At 38.2% G+C, this 26,572-nt stretch overlaps 1 protein-coding gene across 1 annotated transcript in view; it reads right to left on the bottom strand.

The window, feature by feature from the left end:
- The window catches only part of GPC6 (glypican 6), a 1,111,929-nt gene that overhangs the window by 538,808 nt on the left and 546,549 nt on the right, over positions 1–26,572 (bottom strand). Inside the window, exon 3 of the mRNA XM_042979107.1 lies at positions 8,382–8,773. Within this exon, the coding sequence (XP_042835041.1) occupies positions 8,382–8,773 (392 nt within the window). The remainder of the gene's footprint in view (positions 1–8,381; positions 8,774–26,572) is intronic.

Here is a 26,572-nt window from a genome sequence, read left to right as displayed (position 1 = left end):
CAGCAAGAAAAGCATAAAAGCATTCGGAGATACATATCCAAGAACAGACTCAGCGCTGTTCACTGGAATAAAGTGTCAGGTCCGTTTTCCTTTACGAAGCCATTTTAGAAGAAGCATCCTTTGAGTTGCAGCACTAGAGTTCTATCCTTGGGCTTTTTTTATTTGTGCTGTACCTTAATTGGCACATTTCACCACTGGAGGTTCCCTATTAGTAACAAAGACATCTGCTTGTAGCACACGTTTCCAATGGCCCCAGAGAAGTTCTCGGACTTGTGGGGCAAAGGCAGACAGTAGATGTGTCAATCAAAATGGGCTTACAGGAGCCCATTGATGGTTGTGAACACAGAGAATGCACCCCAGGGGAAAAGGCTGGGACAGAAGGCCACAAAAAGGGGTAAAGGGAAACTGCATACAGGGAGGAGAAAGTCCAGACACACCAACAGAATCAAGCCGAATAGGTTATTTTGTATTCTCAGCACTGTTCTAGAATAATACACCTCAGACTCGCTGTCTGAGGCTCCCATGACCTAGACAGGCTTTGGCTGGTTATTTGATTCTTCCCAGGATGTTATGCTTTGATACGTAACCTGATGGAGCATAGCTAAGATGCAGGTCACAGCGAGGAGACTCACCAGACAAGTTCACCAATATTCAAGGAAAAGTCTACTGATGGTGTCTTGGATGCTGGGGCAATGTGAAATTGCTATTCAGATTTTTAAAGTGCTCTCAGTTGTACTTACCTTGTTGCAAAACCGTGATAGCCTACTCAAGAGCACCAGTCCATGGACCACGCTAGTTCTAGAATGTGTAGTGGCAGAAGAATTAGCTTCTCCACCAATCAAAACCAGGGTAGTTGCACTGCTGCTTGCTAATTGGTAACATCCTAAGAGCCAAATCCAAAAGTCTATTTCCTCTGTGCCTCCCACTTGACTATCTGCAACATTCGATACTGTTCATTACCCTATTTCTTGAAGTTCTGTTCTCTTTACTTTCAGGGCAATATGCTTTTCTGGCTCGCACCATTTGTCTTCTTTCTCTATATCCCTCTTTAAATCTTGATATGTTTTGATATTTCATCTGATCCTATTCCCTTCTTCCTCTAGCCAAATGTTACCATCCTTTGCCAACAATCAATGATATGGTGGTGATTCTCAAACCAGTCAGCCAACAGACAGCTGTTACTAAACGGGAACAAATTTTGTGACAGGAACTGTGCTTGATGCCGGGAGGGAACCTGAGAAGATACATCATCTATATACTGTGCTGGCGTGTTTGTCTCTCTGGGTGTGCTCTCCACTCCACTCCACCTGCTGACCCAGGTCTCATCACTATTAATCTGGGCAATTGCAATAGTTTTCCATCACTGCACCGGCTGTCAGTCCCCCAATCCAGATTATCAACCCCATGGACCGCCTTTTTAAAGTGAATATCTGATCACATACTTGTCTTTTAAAAAATCATTGTTATTCCTTGCCTATGCCAAGTCCTTCACATTCCTTAACATAAACTATGACCCAAATAATATGGTCCAAATTTACCTCCTGGAATCCCCTCCAAAACACCATGACCTTTCACGATTTGTGTCTTTGAACCTGCTGGGCCGAGGACCACAAAGCCTTACATCCCTTTCTCCCTGTTGCAATACCTGTTCATTCTTGAAGTCTAAGTCTGACTATTATCTATTCTACAGTGTCTTTTCCAATTTCCCAAGACAAAAAGGAATGTGTGTTTCTCTTGATTCACATAGTGCTCTATACAGATCTCTGCCTTTATCCTGATCAGTTGCACCACACTTGAACTTCTGGATAGTGTTGGATTTCCTCAAGGACAATGCTATTCATTGTTATTTCCTGTTTCTTACAGAACAATACTGGACACACAGTAAGTGCTCAGCATTCACTTGTCCCTCAAAAGTACTAGAATGCTTCCAAACCACAGAAAGTTTTGTTTTTGTTTTTTTGTTTGTTGCTGTTTTTTTTTTTTTAAGTTATTCGGGTAAAATAGACATGTGCCAAATTGTTAGTGAAATAGTTTTTATTCAAGGGTTCAGTTTGGGCCTCCAGCTTAATCTCTTGCTATTCATTGCTTTGTACTTTATACCTCAAGAACACCACATGCTTGCAGCTACCTGCACACATCATTTGGTTTTATACCTCTGTGCTTCTTCTGTTCACTGTTGCTTCTGCCTAAAACATCCTTCACCATGCTAGATGCCCTCATCATCTGCCCAACGCCCATGCATCCTTCAATATGTGGTTCAGGCTTCTACGCCCCTGAAAATTTCCGGGCACATAAGATTAAGCTAGATGTCTCTCCTTTCTGTTCTCAGAACACTTGTTGCAAAATTCTCTCAGTATACATTGACATTTTGTGCGTGCGTGTGTGTGTGTGTGTGTGTGTGTGTGTGTGTCTTCCCAATTAGTACTTGCAAATACGTTAACTTGCTTGGCCTTGGTATCTCATAAACTTACCAATGGTACTTGACATACAGTACACAATGAACAAGCATAAAATGGCTTCACTTTTACAAGAGTCCACATTGGGATGAAATAAAAGCTGGGTTATTATAACCACCCCACTTGAACTGTAGTCGAGAGAGAGATTATACCTATTAGGTACAGTATAAGCAGAACTGTGGTTCTCAAACATTTCCTAGTTACGTTGTATTCACAGAGTTAAGGAACTCATTAACTTCTTCCAAAATGGAAAAAACTTCACAATCAAATTTCAATGATGAGAAAGGTGCTCATTTTAATGGAATCCCAATAGATAGTATAATTTTAAAATAAAGTAGCCTAACTCAGGCATAGGTATTAGAAAGAGACACAGGCTACAAAAGGGAACAAAAAGAAAGAATACACAAATAGTTGTTAGTGCATTGGATATAAATGGCTTCATTTTCCTCAATTTCTACCCTCTTCTTATCTCAACTATTTTTCACAAGCATACATCTAAGCTATGTAGTTTGCAAGAGAACTTAAAATTAATAAGATATTTTAACTGTTTTAATCAAAATAACCGAAGTGTTTTAATCAAAACAGACTGTCTCTCTTAATTCTCTAAATCCATCTGCAGAATCCCACATGCTATACTTGAGGGGAAATGTTCTTTCCTTCTTCTGACAGTGGGATTTACTTATATTATTGTGATTTTCAGGGCTTATCACAGCACCTAGGCCAGGCTAAAATTCATACATTTTCAATGAATTACATTATTTTCATTGTCATGGCTCCTAGTACTAATATCATTTTGTTACTATTTTTATCATGATATTATTTATTTATTGACTGCTAAGTACTTTCTAAATATAATGCCCACACCACCATCATAAAGCAGCAAGCATGTATTATTTATGCTGACTTAAAAGTTGTAAACATAGAAGCATTATTGATAATTTTAAAAAGCTTACCTATTCTTCCTAACACTGTATATTATTGAAGTAACTTACACTGAATAATCAACAATTACAGAAGAGAGTACACTAGCCACAGAAGAATTATAAAAAGGTTTCATTCACCTAAGACCTTTTTGTGGTCTGTTTCATTTTTGGATGACTCCATAAAAATTAACTCCGATTAAAATATCACCATAAAAGGAACAATACAAATGAGTCAGGTGATAGCTATAAAAGGTGGTCTTACTTTATATCTTAAATCCTTTCCCCAAAGCAAACAGCTAAATAGAATACCATTTCTCTTGTAAATTATCTCAATGGTAAATTCTTCAGAATGGTTTTCCATTGTGATCAGAAAATGCTCTCAATGGACGTATTTCATAGCCTTCATTTCATCAAATTTGATGATAAACTTTTCAGCCTTATAGTCCATCAACCACATTTATTGAAAATTGACTCTGTTTATTGCTTTCTTGGCATTGCAATGTTAATGCAAAGCTGTTTACTCAGGTATATGAACCAGCTAAGAGGCTCTTCATGCAAAAACAGTCTGTGTAGCATTGACAGGTATCTACTGATGAAACTTTCTGGTCTTACTAAAGACTATAAGTCAAACTTTCTTTTCAAAGTCATGACCCACAAGAAAGAAGGATTTTAGGTAGGTGAATGGATGGATGGATGGATGGATGGACGGACGGACATACAGACAGACAAGGGATACATGACGGTATTTGGCAATAGGGCAAGTTCTCTGGATCCCAGCTCTACTATCTACCCAACTGTCTGGAACGAATCATTGAAATGACTTCCATAATTGACGCAGTTTTATTGACATAATTTACAGTCTTTACTCATAGAAGTCACTTTGATTAAAGCAGAATGACAGCCGTCAGGATGGACCAGTGAAGACAGGAGAGTCATTTCCACATTTGCCTTCATGATAAATAGTTGAAGCTTGGTCTAGGCAGACAACATTAACACCTCTTTAATGGAGCCCTCTGTCTGTGTGCTTCACAGTGTCTGACAAGCTGGCTTCCGTGTTTCCACTCATAAATGGGTATATATAAGGGTATGAGAGTGGTGTTTTAATAAAGGGACAATGCTAAGAAATAGTCTAGACTCTTTCTTTCCAGGCAACTACATTATCAAAATTTGTTTTTATCTTCAGTTTAGAGCTTTGCCTTCCAAGCTTACCTGGTATAGTTTAGCACAATATGGAGCATGGAAAGTGAACAGTTAACAAATCTACAAACAGCAGTAAGTCTGATAAACTACTGGGGGTAGCTCAGGGATTTGATCATATCTGCACAGATGAAGAGAATCAGAGATGAACAATGGCAAAGTCTTCACCATTTGAATCTCTTTCATTAAAATGGTTTTAAATCCACCCCTCCAACCGCACATATCGCCCAGAGCTTAAGAAACAGTATGTTATCCAATAACTTTAGAAATCCCTGTATAACCCGCCTTTATAATATCTCTAAGCTTAACCCCTAAAGGAAATGACCATCTAATGTTTGTGTTTTCAATTTTTAAAAATTTTCTCCAGACTTCTATCACATATATTTTTATTCTGAAATAAAATATAATGTATTGCTTTGTTTTATGTTATTTGAACTTTATATAAATTGTATGTATTCTTTGATAATGTTTTTCTCTCAAAATGAGGTTTCCGTGATTCATCCATGAGTGTGGCTATCGTTCAGTTATTTTCCATGCTCCATTGGATTTCATGGTGTGACAAGATCACCATGTATGCCGATGGGACATTTGTGATTTTTCTAATTTTCATGTTATTGTAACCAATGCTGTGAACATTCTTCTTCATATCTGCCTGCACACACACGCACACATCTGCCTGTTCCACTCCTGGGGTAGAACTGCAGTGTTGGGATACACACTTTTTCAGTGATACAGGTATTTTCAAATTGTTATCCAAAGTGAACACATCCATTTATACTTCCACCAATAAAGTATGAAAGTTACCAAATCTCCGTATTTTGTCAACACTCAACACTCTCAAAATTAGTCATTCACATAGTAAATGAACCCTGGTTAACTGACCACAGATATTCACTCGAGGATCATTTAACACTTCTTAGAACCAGATCTCCAGTTATGGTTACTTAAAATTAACTTGCTTCATTCAGTGCCTAGAAGAAGACAAGGCTTTTGTCTCTACGATGGCAAAGATAAGTTTAAACCCTTATTGTGTTGATGCCTCCAAATTATTCCTCCATTTTTCTGGTACAAAAATTCCTTATAATATCATGTCAAAACATTTGTGTCAAATGGCTGTGTTTTGCCAAAGGGATATATTTTACAGTCAAAACAATTAATTAGAAGCTATTAATGATATCTTCCAAGATTTGAGAAGCCACTGAAAGAGAAGAAACAGAAGGAAAAAAATGTATTCTACAAACCAGGATGCAGGAGATAACCTAGTTTGTTGATCTCCATTTGGGAATATTGCCTTGAATTCCTTACCTCTTCTGCAATCATTTCGCCAACTCAAACCCCTCAAGTAACGGGCCACAGGGACGCCCCAGATTTATGAAGGGCTTTTACCTCCAACACCATTCTTGCTTTTTCTCTTAAAATATTGAGTCCTTGTCATTTTTATTCTTATTACAAAAAATAGTTTGGGTGCTGAAAAATACCAACATACCAACAGTCCTAGTAGATGTATTTCTGGTTTTGTCAGTTACATACCATCTGGTAATCATTAGGTGAGAAAGTTCATTTGTAATACACTTAAATCCCTGAGTCATAAATTATTTTAGAAAAAAAAAAAAGGTTCGGCTTCTTTTAAGCCACACCCCTCTCTCTTTCTCCTTCTCTCTGTTTATCTTTCTACAAGGTGGCACCCAGATGTCAGCATGGGAATTATGATTTGAATAGATTAGGGCTAATGAAACTCAGGCCAGACAAGCCAATATCTGCATAGAACAGTCAGCATTCCATGGTTACATGACCACAAACTACATCACAAATCCACAGCAGCTGCTCAGCAAATGAATGCTGATCATGGAAAGATCAGGAGAAACAAGATCACAGTGTTACAGAGTATATCCCTCATCATGTCCAGAAAAAAATTAAAAGCCATATTCTACTGGTGGTTGCTCCATGATGTCAACCTCCACGTCATGAAGAGTAGTAAATTCGATTTTGATCTACAAAGACCTCACACTGAGGTAGTCAGGGAATGGTAAAAGGGAGGTGTCATCTAGGGGCAGTTATTAATGCCATCTTCTGAGAACTCAGAGAGAATCAGCAGCAGTCTCCCCTGATACTTTCTAGATACTTTGCTAGAAAATATTCTCTTATTGCACCAGAACATCCCCAGGCCAAAATATGTGCATCTAAACGTTACTCACACTCAGACAGAATCAAAGTAAAGAGTCCAGAATGTTGCACAGATCAATCCACGCTTTGAATTTCTTATCTTGTGTTTCTTAAAAGCCGGCTGTGTGTTTCATTCTCCAGCAAAAGCAAAGACTTCAATTTGAAGTCTCTGTGACTAAAGTTATCTTTTTAAAAAAAAAACAAACTTTCTGCTTAAGAATATATGGGATACATATTTAGTTTTTGTACTTCTATATATTTTACAGACTTTCTCGGGTGATCATATTTCCTTTTGCTAATCCACCTGGCTAGTTCCTTATCGACCCACTTTTGGGGCTCTAGTTCCTTTGGTATCCAGAATATTACTGATTTTCAATTTAAAAAAACATCATTTTTAACATCAGAGTTATATGGCCTTTATATTATATTAAGCCTCATGTGATTATCCTTTTTAGAGGCCTCTTGAAAATACTCTTTCCATATGCTCAAATAAACTCAGTAGGAATAGGTAATTTAAAAATGGATGGCTATGAAATTTATAAATAGTGTCACAGAGACACATTTTTTAAGGGTATACCCAGTCTTTATACCAAGATGTAAATACTGAGGACATGAAGGTAGAGAAAAGAGAAATATGGAAGGTTAGCACCAATAGTTATGAGAAATATGTGGGTCTTTGCCACAGCCCTGCAATAAGAAAGTAGTGTTTGGCATTAATCTTTGTACAAATATGACCTTTTTGGGTGACATAATACCAGATTCCTGTTATGTGCTGTTTTTACTTTATGTCTTAGAGTAATCATCTTTCAGTTTATTTGTTGGGCTGACCTCATAAATGGGCAAGCCCGTCTCCTAAGAACAGTTGAATGTCAAGGAAGAATTTAAACAAAGGCAAACATCCTACACACAGGAAACAGTCAATGTTTAAAGAAAGCAGTGGAGAAAGACCCCTTGCATTAAAGGTTTAGAGACATCCTCAAGGAAAGGCGTGATGTGTATTAGTGATTTATCTTGCTCATAAGCCGGATGCAATACGAGGCGTTGAATTTCAAAGCTAATGGATAACAAAAGGAATTCCCTGCCAGGATCTATACTTTGTATTCATTATTCCTCCCTAATCCAGTTCTACAGGTGTTAGCAAAGGGTTCTTTCTCCACTACTGAGGAATTTGGCCACTTTTGCAAGTGATAAAGAAGAAGAAATGCCAGAAGCTGGTGTGTGAACAGCAGCTTGTCTCTACTTGAAAACCTCATGAAGACTATCACCTTGTGACTTCCTAGAGGATTATAACCTCCGGATGGACTGTTTCATGATTATTTATCATTCTTAAAACTCTGTTCAGAAGTGCCAAGTGGTCATAGTTACAAGACGCCTGTTTCCGCACCATTCATGCTATATCGCTGATAAATATTGACACTATGTTCCAAACATGGAATGGATTGAAATCTTGTCTTCTCTCATACAAAGCAAGAAAAAAAAGTAAAACAGAATTAAACCTTGACGTTTATCCGATTACTCTAAGAGCAAGGACCACTGTTAACAGAGAAACTTCACCTTGAATTTTTGTTGTTGTTGTTGTTTAAACAGTTGTTTTAAAAACAGCAGAAGAGAAAGACCAATTAGAAAGCAGATTTTCAATTACCTTGGAAACTCGGTTTGCCACTTCTCTGCCCACAGTTAGCCCCTGGACAAACGTCCGGGCAGCAATGAAGGCGCGGGTGACCTGAATTTTCAATTTCCGGGGTACATCTCCAAAAGGCTTCAGCTGGTCTGTGTATTTGCTCACACATTCCAGGTAGTCCTCGCTGAAGTGATACTGTGGGTTTATCAGCTGAAACATCCGTTCCAGGAGCCGAGCCCAGAAGTCATTGAGCATCTCCTCCAGATTTACATTGCCCCCGGTGTAGTATCTTTTCAGCTCTGTGAAAAGGTCCTGGAACACTTCCGAATTCTGCATGTACAGCATTCCATAGGTCCGTACAAACATATCATTTAGTGACTTTTCTGCATTCTCCAGGAGCTCTCGGAAAAATTCTGCAAATAAACCAAGAAAACACTCATAATTAGTAAGACCTAGAATGCCCACAGCATCTACTTAACTTAGACACAACTTTCATACAAAATGTAACCTGCGATTAAGGCATCAATGAATTGATGATAATACTTTAAATAAGATTTGCCCTGCATCTACGATCTACGAGTCAAAGAAAACAGAAGACCACATGATTTCTATTTGAAAGCACATCCATTAACATTAGGAGTGTATCATTTATTACTCCTCCAAAGTAGCTAGATTCTTTTTTCATGTATTGTTAAATTTTAGAAAATTGTAATTCAATTTAAACTCAAATCAAAGTACGTTGCAAAGTATTGTCATTAACATAATAACAAATGCATACGGCTAAAAACTTTTGTGCCAGTCTACTTACAAATCTGTCCTAACACTAAATTCAATTAAATTGCTGCTATTTGGAATAGTTCATAAATGGGATATTTACATTAATGTAATATTTTGGACTCTTTGTAGTTGCTATATATAGCAATCAATTATCAGTGTTCAGAGATTCATAATGCAAATAAATTCACTTAATACCAAAGCTATAATGAGCATAATTTAGTTTGCCATAATGAATCAGAAAGTTATGAAGTACTTTGCATTACCATTATAAATATAAACTATCATTTTATAGAACTTGAATAAAATATGGGCTGTTGGGATTTCTGCCTAAAAAGTTCTCAATGAAAAAGAGTACACCAAGAGATGAACTCTGCTATCCTGCAGTACACTCAGTTATAGGATGCAAGAAATAAGAAATTAACGTCACTGGGTGCTGTTAGCCTCTTCAGGCCTCACGTTAGGCTCCCTCAAGACACGCTTCAGGCGGGGCGCCTGGGTGGTTCAGTCGGTTAAGCGGCCGACTTCAGCTCAGGTCATGATCTCACGGTCCGTGAGTTCGAGCCCCGCGTGGGGCTCTGTGCTGACAGCTCAGAGCCTGGAGCCTGTTTCAGATTCTGTGTCTCCCTCTCTCTGACCCTCCCCCGTTCATGCTCTGTCTCTCTCTGTCTCAAAAATAAATCAAACGTTAAAAAAAAAAAAAATTAAAAAAAAGAAAAAGACACGCTTCAGGCATGCGGGGCACCTATCCATTTGCACCAAGTGAGCGTGGGTAAAGTCAACTCAAGTGTTATCCCATTTGCAGAATGTGATTTGGGGTGGCAAAAAAGACTATGAAGAGATAATGCCTCTGAGTTTATAAATCCAAGTGCCCAACATCAGAGGGATTCTGTTTTATCTCTCACAGTTCTCTTTATTCTCTGATACTATGCACCCTTCTCAGGTAATAGAAGGGCAAATCAAGTCCAGGATGCCTCAAGGAATCAAAGTAGGAATGCAAACAAAAACAAATAACTTCTTTTTTTCTGGAACCCTGGGGGATTTTCTCCTGGGACACTGAAGTAAAAAAGCCACGAATCTCTCCACAGTTTCCTTGGAAGCTGTACCTTATTTCTGCTTTCTCAGAAGACCTTGATTTACTTCAGTTCTGAAAAATGTTAACATTGAACTACTGCTGTGATCTTTAAATAGTGTCTGCAATAATGATATTTTATATTTGATTTCAAATGAAACCAAAGCATCAAACCTTAAAGAGGACTCTAGTCACATGTTTACCTTCTTACTATGAAAGAATATACTTTCTTAAATATAGAAATTCTGTGGCTACAGGGGCAGCAATAATTGAAGGATTTCCTAAGTCATGGTTTATAAATCCTGTGTGATCTTATACAAGCCACCAAATATTTCTTATCTTAATCAAAATATTTATGCATGCTACATCTATGTTATTTAGGATTTTATGAAATCAAGAACAGTTCAGAAGTTTTCAGAAATACTAGTTACCTAGCTTGTCCTAAAATGGAAACTGTATTAATTTATCAATATTAATACTAAATTATAAAAATATCATATTAAAATCTTTCATTCTCAAAACCAAGAATGGAAAGAGGTTGGCCTTGGTGATATAGCAGCAGGGAGGAAGGTGTTATAGATTGTGAACAAAACTAAGAAAGAATGGAAAAATCACTGAATTGAAAAATACGAATATAATGAGACTAGAAAGTGGATTCTAATCATGAGCTCAGGACAGCCTATTCATTTATCTTCTTTTTGAGGTCAATTATTTTGTTGGACTCAGGAATTAAAGCTTAATTTATTGAATACAGAGTACTGCCTTCAGCAATGAATAGTTAGTAATCAATAGTGTGGTCTGGATTTTCAAAGAGGTTTAAAAAAAAGGAAAAAAAAATCTTCTGATTCTCATCGCTCTGCAAAGACTTGAGGTATAAATGCTTCTCTATGAAGATGAAATTTTTATTGTTTGCTTTTACTGAAAATGACATTACTTAGGCTCTTCCCCTCCTGATACGGGGAATAGAAAGATGCTGGATTTCTGCCTGCTTTGAGGCTAAATAGTTAAAAACAGACCGCTCCCTTTCTGTGTCATGTGGTTTGCTTCCATATGCCTAAACTAGTATTTATAATTGAATAATGAAACCAAGTCCTCATATTTCAATAAATAGGGCTCAACAAGCATTTCATTAGGTTCCAAGCTTAAATTCTGTCTAAGAGTATGTCATTGTCTCAAAAGTTTGCTGTTAGCTTCACTGGTCCTCAAAAGTCAAGCTATTATTCCTTGTTCAAAATCATTACATGGTTTAGTGATCTCATAGTCAAAGTTAATATTTGGTATTGAAAGATGCTAATGTATCAGGCAATTATGACAAATGTTGCTACCTTAAGGTACATTGATCTTAGATCTTATGAAAGATGGGCATCTGAGGTACTGAGGCAAAACTAATGTCCTCCCAAAATAAGTACACTCATTTCATTTTTAGCCTGCCCGTGGACTTAGACTTCCACCTCTTGAAGGTTGACTCTTTGAACAAAGTATTTTATGCTTGGATGAAAACTGTTTCTCAGCAAACCAAACAGGATGGAGTTTTGGAAGACAGTTATCAGCTACACTTTGCTGATGGAGTATTATGCCCAAACAGCGCAGAGAACGGAATTGAAGAACAATGTAAGGCAAAGCAATGTCCATCCAACCTCTGTTTCATCGGCGAGGGCAAACCTCAGGTTGGGTAAGGCCTTCCGTCAACAAAAATTTTCATCTCAAGAAACAGTTTGGCAGAAAAAAAAATGTTTTTGATTTTTTTCTCTTCCCCATTCACAAAATACACATCAAAAGTTGTTGCTTAGGGCTCAGTTATGCTTCATAGATGCACGAAAGCACTTTTTCCAACCAGCATTAGCCTCTGGAAGGATCTTATTCATCTAGAAGGGAGATCTGGGTACAGACATCTGTTTGCTGCAGGGCAGATTGCTTCAAGGGGGCGGGGGTGGGGGGTGGGGGGAACAATATTGTAGATAAAAACCACCACTGTTCCAAAGGCAAAAAGAAAGTCTGCACGCTGCCTGATCACTTGGAGAGGCCTCTGAAGGGGCAAAAATCAACTCTGAAGAGCCAAAGTTGCCCTAAGGATATCTGAGAAAGGCTTCAAATGAAGACTCCAAATGAATGGATCAAAACGTAAGGTGCACACAGGGCTGAAGGGAGGGACCACCAAGAAGAAAAGGCAGACAAGAGGCTCTCTAGGAATCTGCAGGCCAATGACACTGCAAAAGCTTTGCCCAAACAAGCTGGAAATATCTCATTAATGCTTCTATAAGCGAAATGGACATGGGGACTGGATTAGGTGCTGTATAGCATTTACCTAGAAATTGCATCATTTTCTTGCTCTCATGCTTTCCCACATACTTCTCATTGAAAGCTTGTTTAAAATGAGTGCTTCAAGGGGCGCCTGGGTGGCCCAGTCAGTTAAGTGTCTGACTTTGGCTCAGGTCATGATCTCACGGTCTGTGGGTTCGAGCCCCATATCAGGCTCTGTGCTGACAGCTCGGAGCCTGGAGCCTGCTTCGGATTCTGTCTCTGTCTCTCTCTCTCTCTCTCTCTCTCTCTCTCTCTCTCTCTCTCCCTTTCTCTCTCAAAAATAAATAAACGTTAAAAAATTTAAAAGAAATAAAAAATAAAATGAGTGCTTCAAGATGGTGATATAAGTTCCTGTGATCACATAACCCAGTGAATGTGAAAGGCTTTGGTCCTGGTCAGTGGAGACCATATCTGTACATGGTCACAGATAGCACCTGTCCTGGCAGGGGAAGCAGGTATCCTAAATTTGCTTCTTTAAACCCACATATTCATGTTAAGTGTATTTGTCTCCTAATCTCTTTCTTTCTACCCTTCCCTCCACAAAAGCATGTTAAATGAGTTCAGTCAGCCCAGAGTCCAAGGTCTGGTTAAGGAAAGACCCAGAGGAGCTGTCATGGAGGGTAAAATGGTTTGGAAAGTGCATGTACAGTAAGGGTTATGATTCACAGACACAATAGTGTTACCACCCTGCACCCCATCCCCCATGCTTTTTTCAAGGATAAGTCAATATGGCTGTCCTTCCTCATTCTGCATAATCTGTCAGCGTTCAGGTACAGTTTGTGAGAGATTTCTCCTTTCAGAAGTCTCCTTGCTTACATAATAGCCGGATCTGACCACTAGGAAAACAGTGAGTTAATGAGGAGCATTCATGGAGGGAGAAGCCAGCACCCTTTACGCTCTTCTGTGTTAGACTTTGAGGGCAAGAATACATGATCCCTAAATGGCCTATCTCTTCCCATTCTCCAGGGGGTGAGACTCTGTGAGAAGAGATAAACACTGCTGTTGCTCAGGGAGTGCTTGGCACATGAAGTGTCATCCTTGGCAAGGTGTAGCTTTAAGTGGAAGGGACAGTTAGATGCTAGTCCTCTGTATCAGGGATCTCGGCCTTAGTATCGTTGACACTGTGAGCTGGGCAATCTTCGTTGTTGTGGGTCTGTCCCCTGCACTCGAGGATATCAAGTAGCATCCCTGGCCCCGTGTACCAGATGCCAAAAGCACATCCTACCCCCAGTACTGACAACCAAAAGTGTCTCCAGACATCATCAAAAGTCCCTTGGGGAGACAGAACCACTCTTAATCCACGCGCTGAGAGTTAACTTTCTACTGATAAATTTCAGAAGCCTAAAAATAAGATACCAAAACATGGAGAAAAAAGATCAGCACGTTGGGGCACCCGGGTGGCTCAGTTGGTTAAGCGACTGACTCTTGATCTCGGCTCAGGTCATGATCTCATGGTTTCGTGAGTTTGAGCCCCACATCAGGCACTGTGCTGACAGAGTGGAGCCTGCCTGGGACTTTCTCTCTCCTCTCTCTCGGCCCCTCCCCACTCGTTCTCTCTCTCTCTCTCTCTCTCTCTCTCTCTCTCTCTCTCAACATAAACATTAAAAAAATTTTAAAAAGGGGCGCCTGGGTGGCTCTGTCGGTTGAGCATCTGACTACAGCTCAGGTCATGATCTCACGGTTTGTGAGTTTGAGCCTGCATCGAGCTCTGTGCTGACAGCTCAGAGCCTGGAGCCTGTTCCGGATTCTGTCTCCCTTTCTCTCTGCCCCTCCCCTGCTCACACTCTGTCTCTGTCTCTCTCAAAAATTAATAAACATTAAAAAAGAAAAAAGAAAAAAAAGAAAAAACTAGCATATTTATAGAAAGAAAACCCCACAATTTACTTTCAAGATAAACTCGAGGAGCCGTACCTTTGGTGAAAGGGCTGAAATACACATTATATTCACCGAGAAGATTGTTGGTGGCCAATAGTACCACTTCCATGTATGGTGCGGTGCCTGTCATATGTCAGGGCCTTAATAGTTGGTGAATAGTGAGTAAGTAGATAGACAGATGAACATGAACATCCAGTGAAACGCACCTTGACTCTATCTGGTCTGGGCTCCTCTTAGTGATAACTTCACGGACCCACCTTAGAGGAAGGAAGATGCTACAGCTCATTGTAGAGCAGGACGTGGTGAATGCGGCCTCCTGACATCCTCCAAACTCTTGTACAGTAACGCATACATACACATTCATATTCTCTCATGCTCCAAGTTCCTGTGTATCTGTAGATAGAAGGCCTCGTGGCCCCTGTCCAACAAGACTGCCCTACCAGACCCTCACTTCCTCTCTGGACAGCTCTGTTTGTCCGGAGCTATTCTTTGCTTGGCTTCATTCCTGCCTCTCCTGCTGCCTGGCCCTGCTGGACCCTGACGTCATGGCTGTGATCTCACCAAGCCGACTGCATTCACGTTCACTGGCAATGCCCAGTGAACTTAACTGCAAGGTGAAGTGCTTACCTCGTCCAAGCAATGCCCTGAATGTTATGTTTGAATTAACCCCCAAGCCACTTTTGAATCTGTAACAGATAGCCTATTACATTGCCTTTGCTTTTTTTTCCTAAACATCAGTTGTGTTTTTCTGTAAGAAACAGAAACCCTCAGTATATATTTTTTGAAATTATGAGGTTGAAAAATTATATAAAATTATTTTCAAAATAATAATTTATTCAAAAAGAGAGAAATAATAATCTCCATTATGAGACAATGTTGCTGTAAGCAAAAATTCTTTTATGATTTATGACTTCTTTATCTCTTAATTCATACTTTCTCTTGCTGTGTATATATATGTATGTTTCTATAGACTAAATTTATTACATTTTAATAAGCATTATGAGTTACTCAGTTCATTCATTTCATGAATTAATAGCCTATATAATTTCAAAGTGATTCTAGTAATAGTAATCTATATCTTTCCTGTTTGAGGGATTATTTAACCGAATTTCTGTCACTTTAGAGCTCCCCACCCCCAACACAAACTGATTTAAAATGCAATCAATACAGTAACACAATATCTTCATTATTCCCATTTGTCTCTGTTACAATTTTGGAGGAAAGTCAAGATACCAAACTTAAATGAAGAGGACAAATGAATTTGAAACAACGGATGATGGTAATTTCAAGCATAGCTAGAGATAGGACCTAAACAGTTGCCTGATGTATAATGGACATCAAACACAACGTCAAGCATGGTTATGACGGGCTTTACACACTCAATGTTAGTATATCGAGTTTGCAGATGAGAAAGTGGGGGCTCAGAAATAAGCAGAAACCAGTTGCCCTAGACCACTGAACTAGCATGCAACCCAGAGCTCCCAGCCATTAAGAGAAAGGATGAATTCTAAGAGCAGGCCAGTGGGGTGGCTTTGTAGTTTATCCTAAGTCAAATTTTCACACTCTGATTTGAAAATTAATGAGAAGTATAATAAACTCTGAGGACGTAAAACCATATATAAATATGCAAAATGCACTCTAAAGTCAAATCTAAATTATTTATTACAAATGATTTTCAGGTGTGATTACTTTCTCCACTAATACTAATTAGTACTAATGTAGATAACAGACTGGAGGGCATACTTATATCCCTCGATTTGGTGTAGCTTTCTTAAAGGGGTGGCTTCCACTAGAAAAAAATCAGTCACAGATTCTGGGATTATAGCTACAGTACACAGAACAGTGGCACACAAAAGGAGGCTGAAATTATTCGACTACAGATATGCCGCATTTTAAGATATTTGCTCACATATATCGTATATAGTGTTTTAAGATATATGTACATTAGCAACAAGTATACATATCTGTGAACACATTCACCTATACATTTAAACGTTTGACTAAAATCAAATAAAATACCAATGTCAACGAAGAGGAATATGCAACAAAGAATTTATGTTGTTCGAAATACCCTAAATATTTAATATCCATGCCTTTACAGAAAAACTTTGCCAATCCCTGACATAAAGGGTCAAAATCATAAGTGAAATGTTTGAAGATAAATTAACTCAACAAAATGTATTATGCCTTTCATTTCTTGTAGGTAGGAAGACAACTTAATTATTAGTCTGTTATCTCTAAGTAGTAGAATAAAAATTCCTTTTCTCCATTATTTTTATCTTATATGTTAAAGTTTGCTTTGACAACTCTGTAGCCCATTCATCTCTTTATATTCCCTTGCAAGGTAACTTAAATCCAAAAGTAAACTCTTAAATCACTTTAATGATTTAGAGGATTTAGGTGAGTTTAGTGATTTTAGAGTGGACACCCCTAAAATTTTCTAACATTGTGGTCTAATGAGTCCCTGGAGATTTTTATGAGGAGAAAATCCCACAGTAAACTTGGCATATAAAGTAGACAGTGTAAAATGAAAAAGGAAAAGAAAAAATATAATACCAATAAAATTATAAAGAAAATTTCATAAATTGTCATAAAAGAAAATTTTCCATAAAAGAAAATTTCTTTTTTAACTTTCTCTTTATGGTAATTAATAAAAACAAATTTAAACTATCTTTTGACATCTTACAAGGCCCTATAACAAAACACAATGCTCACTATAAATCTAAAAAAATAGGTTCAGAAAATAATGTATCAGTTATCAAAAATATTATAATACATACTGCAAAAATTGCTCACTATTTGAATCCAAAGGTTATTTTTATTGTATTCCTCCCACTGTGAGTTGGAAACTCTTATAAATTAGATCTTAAATAAGTGGAAACATAAGGGTTCTAGGGAAATACCCCTAACCAATAAATCAAGAAAACCAAGGATATAACAATGTCTTTTAAAATGCATTATTCAGGTCAATTGGACATCACCACTTTATATTTCTCCAATGTATCTAATCTAATCAACTAGGCCATTCCATGAAGACAATTTTAATGAAAAGTCATCAGTTTACAATCATGAGTGTTTGTTAAAAATAATCAATACCTTGCAACAAAGTCCTCCAATTTAATACGATTAAATTAAGTCACCTGAAGAGAATAAATTCCAGGAGACTTTTCCGAATCAGGGGTGTGATTCAGATGCAAAAAGGAAAGTTCCCTGGAAAGCAGCATCTATGTAATTGGTTGATATAGGGAGATTTGAAGCAATAAGGCAGTTTATAGAAATTGTTGGCTTGAATGCACATTTCCCAAGGTTAAACTTTTTTTTTCTATACTTAGCGATCCTTTACACATTAGATTGATAAATAGTTTATTTCTTAGCAGCTTATTTCTCCAGAAGATATCTTTTAAAGTAAGAAAGACTGATTAGGCCATTTATGTTCACAAGGTGGTATAGATAAACTATTAATTCTGCGAATCATGAATTGAATTTGAAATCTGCTGACGGTTGCTGCCCAAAGCAAACAACTGTTTGGAGCCTGCAGACGGTATTTCCATCTCACCCTAAGCAATGCATATGGAATTAAAAGCCGAGATGTTTTCAGACTTCACTTGAATCACTGCACAGTTCCTTGGTTTTGGCCTACAGAAAATGCCTTTAGTCCTTGCCCGTGACCCATTTATCTTTCAGAGATGACATGATCCACAGCATGTTTAGCCCAGGAGGTACCAAAATTACAGATTTTAAAGTTATTGCCAAATTTTTGTTTTCCTTAAGTGAAAAAAAAAAGCAAGATTTTTTGGGGGGGGGTTTGGGTTTTTTTTTGGGGGGGGGTTAGGTTTCAAAATTTGGGTTGAATATTTTTCTGTTCCCAAGCCCAGTTCTTTTGTTCAGCTCCCCTTACTTCTTCACCCAGCTACTTGTTGGGCCAGGGGTGGAAAAAAAGCTGCAATACCAAACCACCACGGGTGAACTCTGGGAAGAGGGGCCAAAGCTAATATGCAGGTGAAAAGTCAACGATAAGGGCCAGGAGTTCTTGGAAGAAGAGATTGCGTAGGTGCTCAAGAAGAATCAGGAAGAACAGCCTAATGAAACTGATTTATCTTTTTTATAGAATTAGGTGGTTCTCACCCTTGGCTGCCATTAAAATCACTTAGAAGAATCCTGGTGGTCAGGTAGCATTCCATACTGATTAAACCATCATCTCTGAGAGTGGAATCCAGGTGTCAGTATATCCTCAAGCTGCCAGAGTGATCTCCGTGTACATCTCTTCTCTATTCTCCAATACTTTCATTTTAGTCCATGCACAGTGGTGGATATATGGACAGAGAAGGAAGAATGATGACGCATGGAGGAGCCATAGTACACATAGCCCAATTCTCTCCTTCCATTTCTTTATTCCCTTCCTTTCCTTTATTTCTCTTTTCTCAAAGTAGACCACCACCGCTGTGCGGGACGAGAGCACAGCACCGGTCAAAATGTGAGGCTTGCTAGCTGTGGTATTGGGGGATAAGAGTATGTGGGTCTCTTTGCCTTTTCCCTGTACCTTTTTCTTTTCCAGCACCTAACACTACCTCCACAGGCACCTTCTGCCTTCCTTGATGACAGGAAGTGAGCTCATCCCATGATGAGGAAGGAAGGGTAGAGCCTGGGAAGAGAAAGGAATAGGGTCCAATAATACCCGAGCTAATTACAGCTGAAGGGAAAGGAAACGTCTACCGAGTAACCAGGGTGTCATTTAAGAACATAACGCAGACAACAGAAGGAAGAAGCGGAGTGTACTCGAAAACTCTGAGCTGTGACAGCACAGTTAGATATAAAGTTTTTAATGAAAGTATTATATAGCATTGGCAGGGAGCCAAGACAGTGGAACAGCATGGAAGTTATTTGTGTGTCTCGTGTCCATGAAGTACAGCCAGATCAACACTAAACCATCCTACACACCTAGTAAACTGATTGGAGGATTAACACAACAATCTGCACAACCTGAACCACAGAATTCAGCAGGTACATGGCCTGGAGAGGTGAACTTGGGGAGAGAGAAGCCGGAGGCGGGCAGGGAGCCACTTTTGCAGGAGGAGAAAGGACTAAGACTGGGGGGAGGCGGGCGGAGAATACGGGAAAAGCACCCCTCCCCAAAAGCAGCTGGAGAGAAAGTGGAAAATTGGAAACAGCAGCAGGGACTGAACTAAAAAGGGAGAAAGGAGAGGGTTTAAATTCCATTAAGACTGTAAACAAGGGGGGGCGCAAAGTCTGCAACTCCGCAGCTCAATACCTGGTGGTGCTCCAGTGGGAAGGGTGAATCCCCAGGAGCAGAGTGGGGTCCGGGAGGTTCTCGGGCCACACAGGGAAAAGCAGTTCCACTGCTGGAAGGACATTTGGTGGAGACTGTTGAAGCCACCTGGTCCCAGCAGACCCCGGAAGGCGGCCACATTTGCTGGTGCCGGAACAAGGTCCTTAAGGGTAAAGCCTGGTGCCAGATGTGTGTTGTGATTTTCCATAATCTCTGAAACGCTGCTGCTGCACTGTCTCGTGGACTTTTTCTGGGGTGGGCTGGTGCCTGGCCGCAGTCTCGGGGTTCCAGCAGCAGCAGGGTCCAGCAGGCATTCCTGGGTGCGGCTGACATTCAGCCATTGTTTGGCCATTGCTCAGTGAGACCCTCCCACAGAGAGGTGTAACGGGTCAGAGCCACAGTCCTTCAGAAGTAAGGGGCCAGGGAAAATAGCCGCATCTGAGAGAAAACTCGGGAGAGAGGTACTGCCTGGGGGCTTGGTCACAGACAGTGAAGAAGCGGGGAGGGAGTGGATGAAGGCTGAAGACAGGACAGGTGCAAGATTGATGATCGGGGAATACAGAGTTCCTTCCAATGTTGGAGACAGGCTGGCTGGGTGACACCATTTTCACCGCTCCCGTGCATAAGCACCTACGAGCGCTGCAACAATCCACCCCAGGGGGCTAGCAGTGTCATCTAGTAGAGAATGGAGCCATTGCTCTGAGCCCCACCCAACTAGGCAACCTTGCTCTTCAAGAACACAAGTCTCACCGCCTGCTTGGTTTATGGACTATAGAGTGCTGCATGGTCTGACTTCTAGGGGAAAACTAAGTGATTTCAGTCCTATTTCAATCTGTTAGTAGGTCCATCTATTCAATTTTCTTTTTTTCTCTCTCTCTTTTACACTACTTTTCTTTTTCTTGAATACAGAAAGAGAAAAAAATTCATTTTTATTTGCAATTTTTATTAAAAATATTTTTCATTATTTTTTTACTATATTTTGTACTTTTGTGTAATTTTTTTCAAATTCTATCTTACTTCCATCATTTTATTTTAGTCTACTTTTTAAACAACTACTTTAGTAGTTTTTTAACTACTAAACTAAAACTACTAAAGTAGTTTTAAATAACTACTTTAGTCTATTTTTAAACAACTTCCTTTTTTTTTCTTTTTCTTTTCTCTCTTTTTCATTGCTTTTCTTTTTCGTGAATGCAGAAAGAGAAAAACTTCATTTTTACTTTCAATTTCGATTAAAAATATTTTTCTTTAATTTTTTTACTATATTTTTTGCTTTTATGTAATTTTTTTCAAATTCTATTTTACTTCCATCATTTTATTTTAGTCTACTACAGTGTATTCACTTTTTCAAATTTTCAAACGATTTCCTTTTTATTTTTTTTTCCTTTTTTCTTTTATGTTTCTTTTTCTTGCATACAAAAAACTAAAAAATTCATTTTTATTTTTAATTTTTATTAAAATATTTTTCTTTAATTTTTTTCTACTGTATTCTTTACTTTTGTGTATATTTTTCAAATTCTATTTTACTCCCATCATCTCATTTTAGTCTACCTCAGTGTATTCATTTTTTCAAATTCTCAATTTCCTTTTTTCTCCTCCCCCCCCCCCCCCCCCGCCCCCGGCTTTTTTCTCCTCTAATCTGTCAAACCACTTTCAACACCCAGACCAAAACACACCTAGGATCTAGCATCATTTATTCGATTTGTGTTTGTGTGTGTTTAATTTTTTAATTTTAATACTTTTTTAATTTTAATTTTTTTAATTTTAATTTTTCTACCTCATTAATTCCTTTTCTCCCTTCAAAATGACAAAATAATTAATGTGATTTATCACATCCATAAAAAAAAGGACAAGAACCATATGATCCTCTCAACAGATGCAGAGAAAGCATTTGACAAAATACAGCATCCTTTCTTGATAGAAACCCTCAAGAAGGTAGGGATAGAAGGAGCATACCTCGAGATCATAAAAGCCATATATGAATGGCCCCACACTAATATCATCCCCAATGGGGAAAAACTGACAGCTTTCCCCCTAAGGTCAGGAACAAGACAGGGATGTACACTCTTGCCACTGTTATTCAACATAGTATTGGATGTCTTAGCCTCTGCAATAAGACAACACAAGGAAAAGGCATCCAAATTGGCCAGGAGGAGGTCACACTTTTACTCTTCGCAGATGACATGATACTCTATATGGAAAACCCAAAAGATTCCACCAAAAAACCACTAGAATTGATTCATGAATTCAGCTAAGTTGCAGGATATAAAATGAACACACAGAAATCAGTTGCATTCCTATACACCAACAATGAAGTGACAGAAAGAAAAATCAAGGACTCGGTCCCATTTACACTTGCACAAAAAACCCCATAAAATACCTAGGAATAAATCTAAACCAAAGAGGTGAAAAATCTATACACTGAAAACTATAGAAAGCTGATGAAAGAAATTGAAGAAGACACAAAAAAGTGGAAAAAGATTACATGCTCCTCAATGGGAAGAACAAATATTGTTAAAATGTCGATACTACCCAAAGCAATCTACATATTCAATGCAATCCCTATCAAAATAACACCAGCATTCTTCACAGAGCTAGAACAAATAATCCTAAAATTTGTATGGAACCAGAAAAGACCCCGAATAGCCAAAGCGATCTTGAAAAAGAAAACCAAAGCAGGAGGCATCACAATCCTGGACTTCAAGATGTATTACAAAGCTGTAATCATCAAGACAGTATGGTTCAGGTACAAAAACAGACACTCAGATCAATGGAACAGAATAGGGAACCCAGAAATGGACCCACAAACATATGGCCAACTAATCTTTGACAAAGCAGGAAAGAATATCTAATGGAATAAAGACAGTGTCTTCAGCAAGTGGTGCTGGGAAAACTGGAAAGCGACATACAGAAGAATGAATCTGGACCACTTTCTTACACCATACACAAAAATAAAGTCAAAATGGATGAAAGACCTCAATGTAAGACAGGAAGCCATCAAAACCCTAGAGGAGAAAGCAGACAAAAACCTCTTATCTTGGCCACAGCAACTTCTTTTAACTCAACACGTCTCCAGAGGCAAGGGAAACAAAAGTAAAAATGAATTACTGAGACCTCATCAAGATAAAAAGCTTCTGCACAGCAAAGGAAACAATCAGCAAAACTAAAAGGCAACCGACAGAATGGGAGAAGATATTTGCAAACGACATATCAGATAAAGGGTTAGTATCCAAAGTCTATAAAGAACTTATCAAACTCAATACCCAAAAAACAAACCATCCAGTGAAAAAATGGGCAAAAGACATGAAGAGACACTTCTCCAAAGAAGACATGCAGATGGCCAAGTGACACATGGAAAAATTCTCAACATCACTCATCACCAGGGAAATACAAATCAAATCCACACTGAGATACCACCTCACACCAGTCAGAATGGCTAACATTAACAACTCAGGCCACAACAGATGTTGGCGAGGAAGCGGAGAAAGAGGAGCTCTTTTGCACTGTTGGTGGGAATGCAAGCTGGTGCAGCCACTCTGGAAAACAGTATGGAGGTTCCTCAAAAACCTAAAAATAGAACTACCCTAGGCATTTATCCAAGGGATACAGGTGTGCTGTTTCGAAGGAACACACGCACCCCCATGTTAATAGTGGCACTATCAACAATAGCCCAAGTATGGAAAGAGCCCAATGCCCATCGATGGATGAATGAATAAAGAAGATGTGGTATGTATATATGTATATATATATGGTGGTATGTATATATGTATATATATATATGTGTGTATACACACACACACACACACACACACACAATGGAGTATGACTCAGCAATCAAAAAAAAAGAAATCTTGCCATTTGCAACTACGTGGATGGAACTGGAGGGTATTATGCTAAGTGAAATTAGTCAGAGAAAGACAAAAATCATATGACTTCACTCATATGAGGACTTTAAGAGACAAAACAGATGAACATAAGGGAAGGGAAACAAAAATAATATAAAACCAGGGAGGTTATAAAATTATTTATAAAATAATATAAAAATAATATAAAATCTCTTCTGTACAAAACAGAAGAGATTCATAAATATGGAGAACATACTGAGGGTTACGGGAGGGATTATGGGAGGGGAGATGGGCTAAATGGGTCAGGGGCACTAAGGAATCTACTCCTGAAATCATTGTTGCACTATATGTTAACTAATTTGGATGTAAATTGAAAAAAATAAAACAAGTTTAAAAAAAGTATTATAGCTTAATTTAATGTTAAATTGTTAAGTTATATCCTTCTGCGCCCATCAAAAACCTGCAATGCTGAAAAGATATGAAAAGACCTGGGATAACAAGTTTACTATACTCAAGAGATACCTGCATTAAAATGAAAGCAAAAGTCAGTACCAAGTGTAAGTTTTAAAAAAATAAACATGATAATAATGTATTAATATATTCAGGTATACGCCACCTTTGTTTTTTGAGTTGTCTTTAGCTACCTCTATTTTGTACAAGAAGAATCTTAATTATTTTGTTATCTATTACTGAAGTAATTTATTTTTTTGAAGAAAAAGGGAAATGCGGGATGCTTCAGCTCCAAAGGTAAAGTCAAAGATTTTTGTACAAAAGTATTCCTCTTATTATTTATATTAGCAGAAAGGGGAAAACATTATAAATTTATAAATCTCTGCCCCAAAGAAGGATATATTCACACTATAAAATATTATGTTATAGGGGTACCTGGGTGACTCAGTCCAGTTAAACATCTGACTCTTGGTTTCATTAGATCAGGTCCTGATCTCACAATTTGAGAGTTCAAGTACTACATTAGGCTCTGGGCAGACAATGAGGAGCCTGCTTGGGATTCCCTCTTCCCCTCCTCACCTCTCTCTCAAAATAAATAAATATACTTAACTTAACAAAATAAAATATTTTGTTAAAATTATTTTTTATAAAAACATTTAAAAGCTAACACCAAACACTAAGTGTGAGTTAGCTACTATTCCAAGGAATTCTCGTATGTTAGCCAATTTAATCTCATCAACAACCTTACAAGATAGTGATTATTATCATCTGGATTTTGCATTTGGGGAAACAGAGACGCAGAAAAGTTAGGTAGCTTGCAAGGTACCTAGCTAACAGGCAATGGAGCTAAGATTTCAAACCCAAGCCGTCTGGCTTCAGAAACAATACCTATAGATCCTATGAGGAGTGAAGCTTATATATTCTAAAGATAAACTCTTTAACATCTATATTACAAAAATAGGACTTTGAAAAGGTCTATTAAATGTTTTTTTAATGTTTATTTATTTTTGAGAGACAGAGTGTGAATGGGGGAGGGCCAGAGAGAGAGGGAGACACAGCATCCAAAGCAGGCTCCAGGCTCTGAGCTGTCAGCACAGAGCTCAACGCTGGGCTCAAACTCACAGGCTGTGAGATCATGACCTGAGTAGAAGTCAGATGCTTAACTGACTGAGCCAACCAGGTGCCCCAGAAAAGGTCTATTAAAGTGAAGAGTCTTAAAATGTAAACTTGACCAGATTCCCAGTAAATCTACTTTCAATATAAGACATGATGACAGAAAATGCTAAGTCAGAAAATGATCCAAAAATATATATACAGTACAATACCAATTTTGCAAGAATAAAAGTATATACACATTGAGAAAAATAAGAACATATATATATAAAATGGTTTATAATGGGTCAAATGTTATGGTTTACTTGTATTTTATTCTCTGTACACTGCTTACTTTTCTAAAGTTTCTATAAATTACTTTCATAATTGGAAAAACAATAGATACTATTTTAACATAAATATATCTTATTTAAAAATTTTTTTATAATTTTTTATGAGAGAGAGAGTGAGAGCACACATGCATTCATGTGACCAGGGCTGGGGCAGAGAGAAAAAAGGGTAAATAGTCTCTACGCTCAGCACTGAGCCCCATGTGGGGCTTACTCTCAGGAGTGTGAGATCATGACCTGAGCCAAAATTAAGAGTCATATGCTTAACTGACTGAGCCACCCAGGCACCCCTAAAAAGATCTTTTAAAGACAAATATGATGGGGCACCTGGGTGGCTCAGTCAGTTAGGCATCCGACTTAGGCTCAGGTCATGATCTCACAGTTTGTGAGTTTGAGCCCTGCATCAGGCTCTCTGCTGACAGCTCAGAGCCTGGAGCTTGCTTCGGATTCTGTGTCTCCTTCTCTCTCTGCCCCTCCCCTACTCATGCTCCGCCTCTCTGTCTCCCCAAAATAAATAAACATAAAAAAAAATTAAGACAAAAATGTTGCTTGCTGATGGGGGAAAATACCTATTTAAAAATAGAGACCAAAAACATAAAAATAAAAATATAGAATGAAATTAGTTTATCTAATAAACCTACAAAGGGAAGTCTAAGAATTAAGACGAAGAAAAGCATGGAGAGTACAGAAAATAAACAAGAAATTTACTCAAAATCACAAAATTGATCAGCAATGTAGCAGGGATAGAATTTGAGTCTCCTGACTCTACATCTAGTGAATTCATGGTAATCAGTAAGAAGACATTAATTAATTAAGAGAGAGAGAAGTAGTCTCTCAGACACAGCATGCTGGGTGTAAAATAATGGTCCCCATAAAGTTAGGTATTTATTCACTGATAATAACATTTTTGGTATTCACACGAATACTTTTTAAATTATAGATAGTTTCTATTTATTTCTAGACAGTAAAAGGATTTCTTAAATTGATGTAATCAGTAGACAATACATGTCTATTGTTCATTATCACAAATATCAGCCCCAACCACCCCCCCCCAAAAAAAAAGAGCAGAAGGAAGGAAGGAAGGAAGGGCAATTGTAGTTTCCATTGATTATGAATTTTAAGTCACTGTTTTCTCTACAGGTTTTTGTGGGGTTTGATGAAGCACAGAA

The sequence above is a fragment of the Panthera tigris genome, chromosome A1 (assembly GCF_018350195.1).
Source record: "Panthera tigris isolate Pti1 chromosome A1, P.tigris_Pti1_mat1.1, whole genome shotgun sequence".
Lineage (NCBI taxonomy): Eukaryota > Metazoa > Chordata > Mammalia > Carnivora > Felidae > Panthera > Panthera tigris.
Note: the sequence above shows the minus strand (reverse complement) of the source record. Positions and strands in the feature narration are given on the sequence as shown.